This window comes from Zingiber officinale, chromosome 8A (assembly GCF_018446385.1).
Source record: "Zingiber officinale cultivar Zhangliang chromosome 8A, Zo_v1.1, whole genome shotgun sequence".
Taxonomy (NCBI): domain Eukaryota; kingdom Viridiplantae; phylum Streptophyta; class Magnoliopsida; order Zingiberales; family Zingiberaceae; genus Zingiber; species Zingiber officinale.
Window position 1 is genome coordinate 19,599,720 of NC_056000.1, and position 14,198 is coordinate 19,613,917.

General features: G+C 35.0%; 1 protein-coding gene and 1 pseudogene across 1 annotated transcript; one reads left to right on the forward strand and one right to left on the reverse strand.

The window, feature by feature from the left end:
* Positions 1-464: 464 nt before the first annotated feature.
* On the reverse strand, positions 465-601 carry LOC122013067 (annotated as a pseudogene).
* A 2,882-nt stretch (positions 602-3,483) lies between these two features.
* Positions 3,484-5,575, forward strand: LOC122011544 (probable mannose-1-phosphate guanylyltransferase 2). Its single transcript, XM_042567930.1, has 4 exons — positions 3,484-3,623; positions 4,176-4,238; positions 4,382-4,621; positions 4,693-5,575. Exons 1-4 carry the CDS (start codon positions 3,513-3,515, stop codon positions 5,362-5,364), a joined length of 1,086 nt encoding a protein of 361 aa, XP_042423864.1. The 5' UTR covers positions 3,484-3,512; the 3' UTR covers positions 5,365-5,575.
* The last annotated feature ends 8,623 nt before the right edge of the window (positions 5,576-14,198 follow it).

Below are 14,198 nucleotides of genomic sequence, written 5' to 3' on the forward strand. Positions count from 1 at the left end.
TGTCTCGGTCGGGATTTCTCCGCTCTGTCGACCTCAACTGCTCTTTCCTGAGGTGACTGAGTGTAGTAGTGTGCTCCTACCATTTAGACAAATTCTCTAGTCTTCCTAGCATCCTGCTGCTCCACACTGAGCGTCTGACTATCTTACTGTATTATCCGAGCTAGACAGTTGGCCCGCTCGGACACTTATTACCCGACCGACCTTTGTAATCTCTTGCCAATCGGACCTTGATTGCTCCGACCGGTCATTGTAGTCATCCTTCACTCAGCCACTGTATGCGAGCCTTTTGACACCTTGGTGTTGACTACTTTGACTTTGACCTCCACCTCGGCAGTTGACCCGTGCCGGGTAGGCCCCCCTCTATCGCCGCATCAACTAGTGATCATACACACGCGTTGCGTGGGCTACGCTATGCAATAAATGAGAAAAATTAATCTTAGCCAAAAAGTCGTTCATAAATTGGGTAATGGTGCGCCAAACTAATGCAATAGTACAATGCTAGGTAACGCTTGAGAATCTCAGCAGCAAGCTACTGTAATAGACTCCCCCTTATAAAAAAATTAATTTAATATTATATTTGATCTTAGCAAAAAAAATCGATAAAAGTATATTTTCTAGCATCACCGACGCAAGGTATTTATAGAAGTTTTTCTGCTCGCAGTACTGCCACTTCTAAGATGTGGGATTAAAGAAAATTCTAAATTTCTAATTGATTAATGAAAAAATTCTCAATAATACGCCGCAGCTGAGTTTCGAGCTCTAGATCCCTGATTAATTAATGAGAAAAATTTTCAATAATATGCCGCAGTTGAGTCTCAAACTTTAGATCACTGATTGAAGCGTCTGTGAAAATTACTAATAAATTTTAGAATTATTTTCAATGTGAATATAAAAGAGGATATTAATGTAAATTCATTTTAGGCTTCATCAAAATTAATTAATTAATTAATTAATTAATTAATTAATTATATATATATATATATATCCGCTTAGGATTCTCCTCCCCTTCCTTCATGCCTGTGGTCGAGGTAGGTCATCTTGTGTGCTCACTATCCAAGTCTTACGAATTGAAACGCGTCAATTGGGGGTTAGTAGCTAGGATCCCTTTGATGATCAAGTCAGCAGCATGCTGAGTATGAAAGGCTCATGTGCATGTGGCAAAAGGTGATTCGCTCGCCCCTAGCGCCCCCGCCAACCCGTCCCTAGGTCAACACGGAGGAGGTAAATCACGGGTGGCTACTAGCCATTAGTGCAAATGGCCAAGACATGGGGGAGGTTATGCTCGATCACGTCGAGTTTCGACCCTAAGACCTCATGTGGCAACACCCTATGTCTTAATCATCGCACCGCCCGGAGGCGACGAAAGGCTCATGTGAAAGAGAAAAGCAAGCCCCCAGGGCGTAGCGCAGACGATGAGCGCATGGTATCTCTGGCGTAATGGTCAGGGGTCGATTCTCATGAACTGATGACCTGGGATTTATCCCGCCATGCGCCTATGACCTGTGTACCTGCATGAATCTCCCTCCATATCTGTGGGGCCAGTATTAGGAGGGCCGCTAAGGTAGCAGATCTACCTTTTTAGAAAGAGAAAAGTAAAAAATTAATGTTCGTGTGAAAAAAAAATTATACTTTTATTTACCATTGCAGATCTTTATATAGCCGTGGAGGTGGAAGGTCCATGTAGATTGCCACACAAGTGCTAAGCGGGTTACGTGGACAATCGCACGAGGGGTCGTACACCGGCCAACTGCACAAGTGGCCCATTACGCTAGAGGCGATAGTCGTTGTTTAGCATCACGGGTGTTGTCTAAGTTGTTAGCATGATGTCACTTTCCAGGTGGGTATTCTCATTGGAGTCAGTTTTATATCAAAGCCTGTCGGAGGTTGAGGTCATAAGGACTCGCTCGACTAAGATTTCTGATCGTTCTGAAACCGCTATGGCCATACGGGTAGAGGAGGCCGGGGCTTAATAGGACCCTAATATTGTGGAGGTTGTCGACTGAGTTTATAAGGTTCAAATAGGACGATAATTAATCCGACCAAATTCAACTGAGCTATATGAATATAATGATTGAAATAAAAGATGATAACACTCCCTCTGCACCCATTGTTCTCTGCAACAATGTATGAGTAAGAGGAGATTCTGCATGTTCATTGGTAAGATGTATTGGACTCTACTTATTTAACAAGTGGGGTACAATCCACCCATTCAATGAACATGTAAAGGTTTAAAATTAATCTAAGGATCCTGGACTAAAGGATCTCTACCTGAACAAGAGTATATCTCTACCGTCACTTGCTCGAATCTACCACCATCTGATCGTACAACTATAAAAAAATAATTAATTTAATTGCTCTCGGAATTAATTCTCAATTAGTAACCTAGTGTTGTTTTTTCCAAATTGAATTTAAATCCTCTCACCCTAACTCACAAATCACAATGCCACACGCCCCCCAAAAAAAATACAAAAGAAAACAAAAAAAAAGATATATTTATGACAAAATAAGATGCATGTTAGGTAAATTTCATAATTTTTTCTATTGTATGAAACAAATTAAATGGATTATATTATTTTGATTTACGAACCTAGCCAGGCTAGCCTTTCCTTAAAATAAATTTACCTTATTTAATAGTAATTAATGAAGTGACGCAATATAAATAAATTTATTTGGCTTAAATTTCTAAATATGGTACTTTATTTTATTTTATTTTCTTCTATTTTATATTTCTATTGAAGTTAATTTTCCATTTATAAATTAAACTATTTTTCTGCGCATGCCTTATTTATCGTTATAGCTATTTGTCAAAATAAATGGATGAGTACCACAATTTTGTAAAAAGATTTGGTCAAATATTTAATGATATATTTTAAAGATCCTTATTTCTTAATCTCGACTAATTTTAGAAAGTAAATCAAGCAAAAATAAAATGGTATATACAGATGTTTTTTTTTCTAGCATAGATATTAGTATGCGATAAAAAGTTTGTTTATTTTAATGACGTCATATAAACAAGTTAAATTATAAAACCATGCATATTTCAATCCGCTATGGACTCTAAAAGCGCATAGGTCATAGGTGGGCTTCGAAGATCGTCGTGATCTTCCTCTTCTCCTCTTTCTCACGGGCAGGATCGCCTCTTTTTGTCTGGGAATCTCGTGGAATCCCGAAATAAAAAATATCTTTTTTTGGTGAGATCCCGAACCTCTTCTTCTATTGTATTTCATTTGTTCTTTTCTCGTTATTTTCTCGCTGGCTATCGCTTTGAATTGCGGTGAGTTCTTTGATCTTTTCCGGGCGATTTATGGAGTTCCAGAATAATATTTCAATGCTAAACGCTGAAAGTCTTAAGCTTTTGTCTTCTTTTCTTGTGACAGATCTGGTGAACTTATTTTTCCGTTCTCTGTGATTAACTTAAGATTCATCATATATACAAGGCTTAACAAATTTGGTTTGTTGCTTGGTCTTCAGATCTTCCACCTGATTTATAGAAGTAAAAGCAATTATACACCATGAAAGCACTCATCCTTGTTGGGGGATTTGGCACTCGCCTCCATCCTTTGACACTAAGTTTCCCAAAGCCATTGGTTGATTTCGCCAACAAACCAATCGTACTTCATCAGGTATGTGCATTTTGGCCCTATACCATATTGTTGGTACATACATAAATGCAGATATGAAATATCATGTTGTGAAGTTTGGTGATACAAAAAATATGTTTTACTGATTGCCCTTGTAAATTCTCAAAGGAAGTAACCGGATACATGAGGGCAGATAGAGGATGCCATGATGAGTTTTCAAAATCTACAACTATTTTACTTCTGGTTGAATTCAGTTTTCCTTTCAATTGTTTTGATGTCATTCTTTTGTCTAGTTTTGGGGTTTCAGTTCTGCTTTTTTGTTAATTTTGTAATTCCATAAGTAAGTATTTCATCTTCTTAATTTTCCTCTTACTCCTCAAAACTTTCATCATCTTAAGTTTTCTTTCTGAATTGTTTTTTTTTAACTAGAAAGAAATTGGCATAATTGTGACTTGTAGTTCAGTATCATTCTGGTGAAAGGATTCATCTTGACTAGGAATCTTGCATGAATAATTTGCTTTGTTTTTCTAGTTGGGAACAATTGTGCATGAAGTTTTAGTTTGTCTTATTTCTTCTATATAACACTCCGTTCAGATTGAAGCTCTTAAGGAAGTTGGAGTTACTGAAGTCATCTTGGCCATCAACTATCAACCAGAGGTATGAGAAATCATTGACATGCCATGAATTTATCTTTATACAGATGCGTTATACATCAATGGAGATTAATACCATACATGATTCAATGGTTACATACTTCAATGGAAATTATTTGACCTATCTCTCTTTTTGTATTTGTTTAGGTTATGATTAGTTTTCTGAAGGAGTATGAGGATAAACTTGGAATTAAAATCAGATGTTCCCAAGAGACTGAACCACTTGGCACAGCTGGTCCCTTGGCTTTAGCCAGAGACAAGCTAGTAGATGGTTCCGGTGAGCCCTTCTTTGTCCTCAACTGCGATGTCATAAGTGAATATCCTTTCGCTGAACTAATTCAGTTCCACAAATCGCATGACGGGGAGGCAACGATAATGGTGACCAAGGTACATTACCAAGGTACATTTTTACTCATTCGGTTTATCGTACACTAATAATATGACCTTTCCTACTCCAGGTTGATGAGCCATCCAAATATGGTGTTGTTGTTATGGATGAAGACAGTGGGAGGAGGGTTGATAGATTCGTTGAGAAGCCCAAAGTTTTCGTAGGGAACAAGATCAACGCAGGGATTTACTTACTGAATCCATCCGTCTTAGATCGTATTGAGCTGAGACAAACCTCTATGGAAAAGGAAGTTTTTCCAAAAATTGCATCAGATAAACTGCTCTATGCCATGGTCTTACCAGGTTTCTGGATGGACATCGGGCAGCCAGAGGACTACATCACCGGCCAATGTCTCTATCTGGACTCCCTGAGGAAGAAAGCATCAACTAAATTAGCTGCCGGTCGTCATATCGTAGGGAACGTTCTGATCCATGAGAATGCTGTGATTGGAGAAGGATGCATCATTGGGCCAGACGTTGCCATAGGTCCAGGATGTGTGATTGACTCGGGAGTCAAGTTGTCAAGGTGTACTGTGATGCGAGGTGTTCTCATCCAGGAGCAGGCATCCGTCTCCAGCAGCATTATTGGTTGGCGCTCAACGGTAGGGCAGAGGGCACAAATTGAAAACATGACCATCGGGGAGGGCGTCCATGTTTACGATAAGGTACACATCAATGGAGGGGTTGTTCCCCCACACAGAGAAATCAAATCAAGCATCTTGACGCATGAGACGGTTAAGTAATGCGAGAAGCGAGACCTGATTGTCGGTGCTATTTTACTCATCTGCCTTGTTCCTCAATTTTATTATTAGTAGTGATTCAATTTCAGTATTAGATACAATAGTAGTGTTGATAGCAGTAAAAACCCCAGGACATGGAAGCTCGTTAGGTGTGTGTTTTTTCTGTTTTTTAGTTCATCGCCTCTGCACTCAATTCAATAAAGCACTAAACATACAATCAAGTACTCTTGTTTGCACTGGTTGAATTAATTCTTGATTGGTTAAATGATTGCAACTGAATGTTTTGGTTTACTCCTTGCATTCTTCAAAAAAATTTTTTTAAAAAATAAAAAATGGATCCACCACCTCATTAGCCCCTAGAGCCGGCCCATAGGTAAGGAGTATGGAAGAAGATAAATTCAAGTACACGAGAGACACATTGTGAGGTGAATTTTAGATTTGAGTTCCTACAAGATTTGACCCCACTATGCCCTAGGGGCACTTCTTGCATACTTCAAACATCAACGGCAAATCAACAAATCCTACAACTGCTCCTGCGTGCTATTGTATCGTTCAGCTATTAACCCAATCTCGAAAGACAAACTGCCATAAACTCGAAGTTCAAAAGTGAATCCTGTGCTGATAGTGTCAGTTACAATATGATTCAACCATGAAGTTCCTAACCAAACCCTGCGAGGAAAGATTGTTACGGAACGATTCATCCTGGAATATTTTAAAAATTTTACATCCATGTAAACAAGAACTTGGCAGTTGAAGTTACAAGAAATGCCTCCAGCAAAGAATATATGAAACATGGTAAAAAATGAAACAAGCTGATGTAGTAGAAAAGCTTGAGAAACCTCAACGATTAAGTCACACTCAATATCCAGTGTCACATCCTTTTATCCGGAGGTGACCCGTTCAGTCTTATAGAAGCTTTTCACCGATCACCATGATAAATCGGAAAATGCTCATAGTGGTCAACGTTCTTAGAGTTGTCACATACTTCTATCTTGCGCTGCAGATAAGAGGATAAAACATCACATTATATGACAAGATACATATTTACATCTATGCGATCACAGCTTACTGTAATTGCGCCACACTGCACAAAATTACTCACAGAATGTATTAAGGCGTGCTTTCAGGTTGGGTGATCAGAAACTTGCATGAAGTATTGATGCTGCACAAAACAAGTCTGTGTGAGATTACATTTAATATTAACTAAGTTCTAGAGAATACTAGGTAAGTTCTTACACAATAGACGGCCTCAAATTTGCAGCTAGATGAGGAGAAAAGTGCCTGACAGTCCTTGTGATTTTCTCATTAAAAGTATCTGCGAAGCTGTGAAAGTTATTCCATTTAGAGGAAGTAACAGGACAGAATGCTCTGGTACTAATATTGAAGTATACATGAAAAGAAGATGAAGAAGCAGCATCAAATTTTCAATCATTTTATGCCAGTTTTTGTTTCGCATTACATAGTTAAGATACTGTTAACAGATTCACTACCATGTTTCTCCTTTGATCTTAGCTTCAAAAGAAATGTAAAATTAACCTCACAGACAAACAATTGAATGACAGTACAAAATCATACTGGCAGTTAATATATATTAGCACAAAACTACTACTACACGCCAAAGGGAAAAAAAGAAACACCAAACTAGAAGCTCTGTCATAAGGATCATTCTCTCTAACGAGAATGGTTGATTCTATTTGTACATCAAAAATCCTCTCTAAGATGAACTTGTTTGCATAATAACAATTATATATCACAACTAATTTTTAATGTTAAGTTCACAACCTTGATAATTCATTTAGATCATTGAATAGATTGCTCCAAACAACTGTAAAACATTATTCAGAATTTCACACAGACACAATTTCAGCAAAATCAATATCCTGATTGCTGAAAACAAAATGTCAGTTGTCTAAAAGAGAATTATTATATGTTTGCTAAACTAGAGGCCCATTAATCAAATGCTTATGGCAATTTGGATGACCAAGATCACAAATTTCCAGTTAAACAAAAATATCCTCTTAACTTCTAGAGTGTTGGAACTAATAGATGAAAAAAAAAAATAGGACAGAGAATAATTCTTTGATTGATATTTACTAAAGTCAATAGACTTATTTATACAAGTTGTCTAAACAATAATAGAAAGATTAAATATGTCATACAATTTATAAGCATATCAATAAATATAATAGATTTGGAAGTATTATTTTTTTACTATTTGATTCATATCGATCTTGATTGTGATGTCGATCTTAATTGTGGTACTAAATATAATAAATCTCAATTGATTGAAATCAATTCGAGAGTATTTTTCATTATCATCATTACCTCCCAACAAACTCAACGGGAGTGCCTTAACGTTGAGTTTGAGTGCTAACTTGGTGAAACGTTGCCTGGATAATGACTTGGTAAATATATCAACAATTTGATCTTCAGTAGAGATGTAAAAAACTAAAAGTTGTCGAGTCACCACACGCTCACGAACAAAATAAAAATCAATCTCTACATGCTTGGTACGAGCATGAAAAACAGGATTTGCCGCAAGATAAGTTGCTCTAATATTATCATACCAGATTTTAGGCATAGCAATTGGGAAAAAGTGTAATTCGGAAAGAAGATATTGTAGCCAAATAATTTCTGATGCCGCGTTAGCTATAGCTGTATATTCAGCTTCAATACTTGAGCGAGAGACTGTAGGTTGCTTCTTTGAAAGATAGGAAATAAGATTTCGCTCAAAAAATATGGCATATATACTAGTAAAACGTCTATCTTCGGGAGATTCAGCTCAATCTGCATCACTGTAGACAATCAACTCTTGTGAGAACTGACGATATAAAAGAAGATCATGTAGAATAGTGTCTTTAAGATATCGAAGAATTCTCTTAACACCTTCCCAATGGTGTTTAGTAGGAGCATGCATAAATTGATAGACACGATTCACAACGAAAGCAATACAGGTCGTGTAATGGTGACATATTGTAGAGTACCAACAATGCTTTGGTAGATCTGAGGGTCAGACATTCAAGGGGATGATGAAGGTGCAGTGAAACCACCTTCAATGATTGGTGTGGAGATAGGATGTGCACCATCCATTTTAGCTCATTGTAGAAGTCCAGTGATATATTTGCTTTGAGAGAGAAGACAACCTTCAGAATGTGAGAGAAACTCTATGCCAAGTAAAAAACGAGCATTGCCAAGATCCCGAATAAGAAACTCTTGACGAAGAAGATGGAGTAAAGTAGTTATGCCATTTTGATCACTACCAGTTACTAATATATCTTCCACATAAATCAGAAAAAATATTGAAAATTCCTCATTATATTTGTAGAATATGGAAGAGTCAGTTTTTGAACAAGAAAATCTCTGAGTATGAAGCTAGGTAGATAGACAATGAAACCATACACAAGATGTCTGCCAGAGACCATATATAGATTTCTGAAGTTGACACACATGTGTTGAAAGTTGCGGGTGGATGAATCCAAGTGGTTGCTCCATATAAACAATTTCTTCAAGGTGTCCATGAAGGAAAGCATTGGAAATATCTAATTATCGTATCGACCAATTGGAGCTAACAACTATAGATAGTAGCAATCTGATAGTTGTAATTTTGACGACTAGACTAAAAGTATCATTGAAGTCAATACCTGATTACTGATTAAAGTCTTTAGCAACAAGGCGAGCTTTGTAACGTTCAATAGATCCATTTGCATGATACTTAATTCAGTAAACCCATTTAGAGTCCACAATATTCATGGATGAAGTACGAGGAACTAAGCTCCAGGTTACATTATGAAGAAGAGAATCAAATTATGTAGTCATCGCAACACATCAATTTGGATCTTTGATTGCCTGTTTAAAGCAAGAAGATTTAATAAAATTTGAAGAAGCAATAAGAGCACATGAAAGAGGATAACGAGTGAAAACTGATTGACATAGTACATAAATATCGCTTAGAGGAAGCATTCATTGAGGAGTATCATCATTAGAGCTACTCGGAGATGAGTGGTTAGACGGATGAGAATCAAATCTAGAGAGTAGATTACCACTACCTGCCGAGTCTACAAGAACATGTGGAGATGGAGCAGGACCCAAGACACCATCTCACCTTGTACTTTCAATATGTCATGATGAATTAATATGTGGAGATTCTAGTATAGTACTCGGTGACATTAGATAGATGCCTTGGTTATCTGAAGGAGGATCTGAGGTAGCAACTGCAAACGGAATAAGAGATTCATCAAAAGTAATATGTCAAGAAATATATATTCGCCCGGTCAAAATATGGAGGCAACGGTATTCATGATGCAAATTGTTATAAACAAGGAAAACACATTACAGAAAGCTAGGGTTTAACTTGTGTTTAGAGTAAGGTCATAGCCAAGGATAACATGCGCAACCAAAGATATGAAAGAAAGAATAATCTGGAAGATAATTATAAAATCTTTCCAATGGACACTTATTTTTAAGTAGTGGAATAGGTAGACGATTGATAAGGTAGACTGCGGTTTGAACAACATCATCCCAAAATTTAAGTGGAATTGAGGCATGATTAAGAAGAGCTAAGACAGTTTCAACCACATGACGACGTTTTCTCTCGGCCGATCCATTTTGTTCAGGAGTGTGGGGACAAGAGACTCGATGGAGGAACGCCAGAGGATGTAAGATGACGATGAAGCACTTGATACTCTCCACCCCAATCAGAATGAAAGGAGAGTATTTTACAATCAAAATAACGCTCAACATGCCTCTGAAAATGATAAAAAATATCGAAGAGATCAAATTTTCTTTTTATAGGAAAAATCCAAGTGAACTTGCTAGTTATCAATAAAAATAACATAGTAAAGAAAACCCTGATTAGAAAGAATAGGAGCAGGACCCCATATATCAGAGTGAATAATTTTCAAAGGAAAGCTAGAGTTGCGAGTAGAGAATACAAAAGGTAGTTTATGAGATTTTGCTTTCATACAAGTTTCACATAAATGAGATGATGATGCTAAAGAAGTTGGTAAATTAAAACGATTAATAATGTCCTAAACAAGATGTAGAGACGGATGACCAAGACATGCATACCAAGAGAATTTGTCCGTGCATTCTCCAACAAAGGTTTTGAGAGAAGTGGGTTGAAGATGATACAGACCGTTTTTAGTATCCTCTTGGAGTAGAATAGTTCCTATCGCAGGATCCTTCACAAGACAATGATGAGGATGAAATTCAAAAAACATATTATTATCAAGAGCAAATTGGTGTACGAAAAGTAAATTTCTAGTGATAGAAGGAACATGAAGAGTGTTGCATCACATGAATGAAAGGATATGTTTCCAATGTGAGCAATTTGTAAACCTGAGACATTGCCTATTTGTACCACATCAGGTCCATCATAAGGTGAAGCGTCTGCAAGAATATCATATTCCGGTGTAACATGATGAGTTACTCCAGAATCCGAATGTCATCTTGGGATTTCAGGAACCGATGATATTGCATTAGGAGGGATGAAGAATGAGATGATTGAGTACTAGATTATCAAGATGAGGGAGGGGGTCAATTTGATAATGCAGGTCCTTCTCAAAAATTTGAATCATATCTCTTATAACAATTTTGAGCATAATGACCATAGTTGAAGCAAATCTGATCGCATCCTTGACCTCGACCTCTGAAACCTCCAATCTGATTTTGATGATCATGTTGGGGAGGAGATTAATTATGTTGATCAGGTTGTGGAGCTTTACTAATCATGTGTGTTGATAAAGACATAGAATCTGACATCCTTTGATATTGTATTTGTAGAAGCCTTTCATGAGAGGATAACATACCCTGAAGAGTTTCAAGTGATATTTGATCCATGCGAGTCGTCACACTAGGAACAAAGCTATCATATTGAGGGTCCAAACCTGCAAGAACATGCATTAATAATTCTAGATCAGAGACCGGATGTCCAATTGCAGCTACGTTGTTGGCAATGGTCTTGACTGATTGCATATAGTCACTGATAGAGGCATCTCCTCGTTGCACAAACTATAATTGTAGACAAGTTGAAGCCTCGCATAATAGTTCCAATATGGTATTAGAAGGTGGAGCCTCACATAAAGAAAAAAATAATACTCACAATGGAACCTCTTTCTTCTTCCATCTCTTCTCCATTCATATCACTTATATCCAACATATCCACTCTTTTAAATATTAGTTTGATCAATTCCTAAGTGTATTTCTAATATCAATAAGTGAAAAGGCATCATTCCACATTTTTTTCCACAAGAAGCCATGTATAAGATGATACCATGGCAAAGAGATACACAAACATGTCCTTTTTCTTTTTCATCCTAAAAAACTATTCAAAACATATGCCAAGATATGCCATGCAAAATACTGAAAACCCTATAGATAAATGTATGCCGTGCAAATTAACGGATGAATGCTAAATTGAGTTACGAGTAAAAAATTTCTGGACAAATTTTATCGACATAAATTGGATATTGACATCAATTAAAAAAATTTGGGCAAAACACAAGTTCGTTCCAAGCACTTTGTTTATGACTAAGGATTTTTAGTCCATTTTTTTTTACTAAAAGATAATTTATAATATAATTATGATCAGATGATAATCACGATTTGGACATTATTAGTTACGATCGCTATTTAAGTTCATTTTTTATCTAAACTATAATTTGAATCCGAATAAATAACCGAAGGTCGTCCAAAGATTCTCCAAGGCCGAGCTTAAACTGAGCTATTTGATAATTATAATAATTTTAACTATTCATTCTATTTTTTAAGAAATTAGTAATTGTTTTTAAAATATAATAATAATAAATATTAAAAAAAAAAAATACCTGCCTTCTTTAAATCTGACACAATCAGTTTTGAGCATTATAAATTTTAACGGACTTATGCCAAGCTTTAAGTCTTTTGATTCGTGAGTTATTTTCCAAAATATCTTTATTAAATATTTTAAAAAATTAAATCAAACAAATTCAATTAGTTATGTCTTGAATAATAAAAATTTATTAATTTGGTTAGTTAAACCAAACTTTTTTATTATTTTTTATAAAAAAATTAATTGAAGTACAACACAGTTAATTGATCCTTACATATCAATGGATTGATATCAACCGATCCAACTTAATCAGTTTAATCTAAATTTGAATTTAAAAATTAAATCTAAATCAAATAAATGAGATTTTTTTTTTAAAAAAATGAATTTTTAAATTAATCGAACTAAACTTTTGAATTTATCAGTCGATTTGATCAATTATTTCAGTTCACTCCATTTTTTTGATCAGTATATATAAATTTATGATCTACATGATTCGGCAGTGATTAAGAGTTTGAGACTTGTAGGGTGCTCAAAATTTTATTATATTTATATTTGAATAATTTTAGTATGCAATCTAGTTATTTTTCTTTTTTTTAAAAAAAAAATCTGTTAATAACTTTAATAGGTTTATTTGTATTATTGTGATTAATTTCTTCATTGTTAATGTCCGGATAAAATTTGATTATAGTTTTCCTATAAAAAAAATTTACTCCTGTATGTCGGTCGGACTTTTCTCTTTTATCACAACCATAATAAGTATCTCCAGTTTCTCCTTCCCATATGAAGTTAACTTTGCAAACGTCTCTTTTCAAAAAACTGAGTCTTTGACTCATCAAAATGATTCTTAGCAAATGAAAGGAAAATTGTTATCATAATTGTTTTATTTATTTATTTTTTTTTTGACAATTGCGCTTAGAAACTAGTCTATCTTCTTTGTTAGTTGAAACCAAAATTTAACTTATGTTCTCTGAAAAAATTTCACTAATCATTAGGATAAATTAAAAAATATTCATAGTTAGCAGCGAATTTAGAATTCTTTAGTCAACTGCTTATTAAAAAAAATCATCTATTACCATCTTTGTCACTCATTTTATGAATGTAACATTGGGATGAGCAAAAGTTTAATTAAACTGAATTAATCGACTAAATCGATTTAAATTTAAAAGTTCAATTTAATTATTTCGAAATTTTATTTTTTTAAAAAATATTGATTATTTCAGATCATTCGAATCGGTTTTGATTTTAAAACTCCTAATTCGGTTAAACTAAATGAATCAATATTATCAACAAAACTGAATCAGAGTTGTGCCATTGTAAAATCAACACTATTGTAGTGCTATTTTCAGCACTATAGTAATATTGATTTTTGAAAACTAACACCCCAGTTATTCAGTTTTTGATAAAATAACCAATGCTTTATTATTTAGTTTGCTCCGTTTTGGTTGGAAAGATCTGTCAGTTCAGTTAATTAAAAATATTTTAATTATTTGATTTCGGCATAATTTATTTGATAATTTTAAATCGATTGTTCACTCAAACGTCCTAGTTTGATTTTGCTAACAAGCATACTTTTTGGCCCTCTATTATGTTGCTAGCTACTTACCTAAATGAAAATATGAAATTTCATAGTACGAAGTAAATATTTTACATAACCGTTTGTTTCTTTAATAAATATATATTTGTAACGCTCTCAAAATATTTGAGTTACTTAAGTCATGCTTCCTCGGAAATTATAATACCTTAGATACAGATTGCTTACTTAAATAGAAATTTACCTATTTAACCCGTCTCTCTCATCTTCATATTGTGTAAGTTATGATTAGTTTTCGGAAAATTTTACTGATAGACTTGGAATTAAAATCACATGTTGTTGAGAGACTGAACACGCATTCCTTGACTTTAAGATAAGCTAGTAGATAGTTCTGGGGATCAAGTCCTTCTTTCACTATAAGAATATAGAAATTAAATTTCATCTTTAAATTAGCAACCAAAGTAAACTTCGGTTCATGAAATAGTAGTGATAAAATTT

Coding starts and splice junctions, on each gene's coding strand:
- LOC122011544 (XM_042567930.1), top strand. CDS start 3,513: ATGAAAGCACTCATCCTTGTTGGGGGATTTGGCACTCGCCTCCATCCT. Junction 4,239..4,381: donor CCATCAACTATCAACCAGAG/GTATGAGAAATC, acceptor GTATTTGTTTAG/GTTATGATTAGTTTTCTGAA. Junction 4,622..4,692: donor CAACGATAATGGTGACCAAG/GTACATTACCAA, acceptor TTCCTACTCCAG/GTTGATGAGCCATCCAAATA.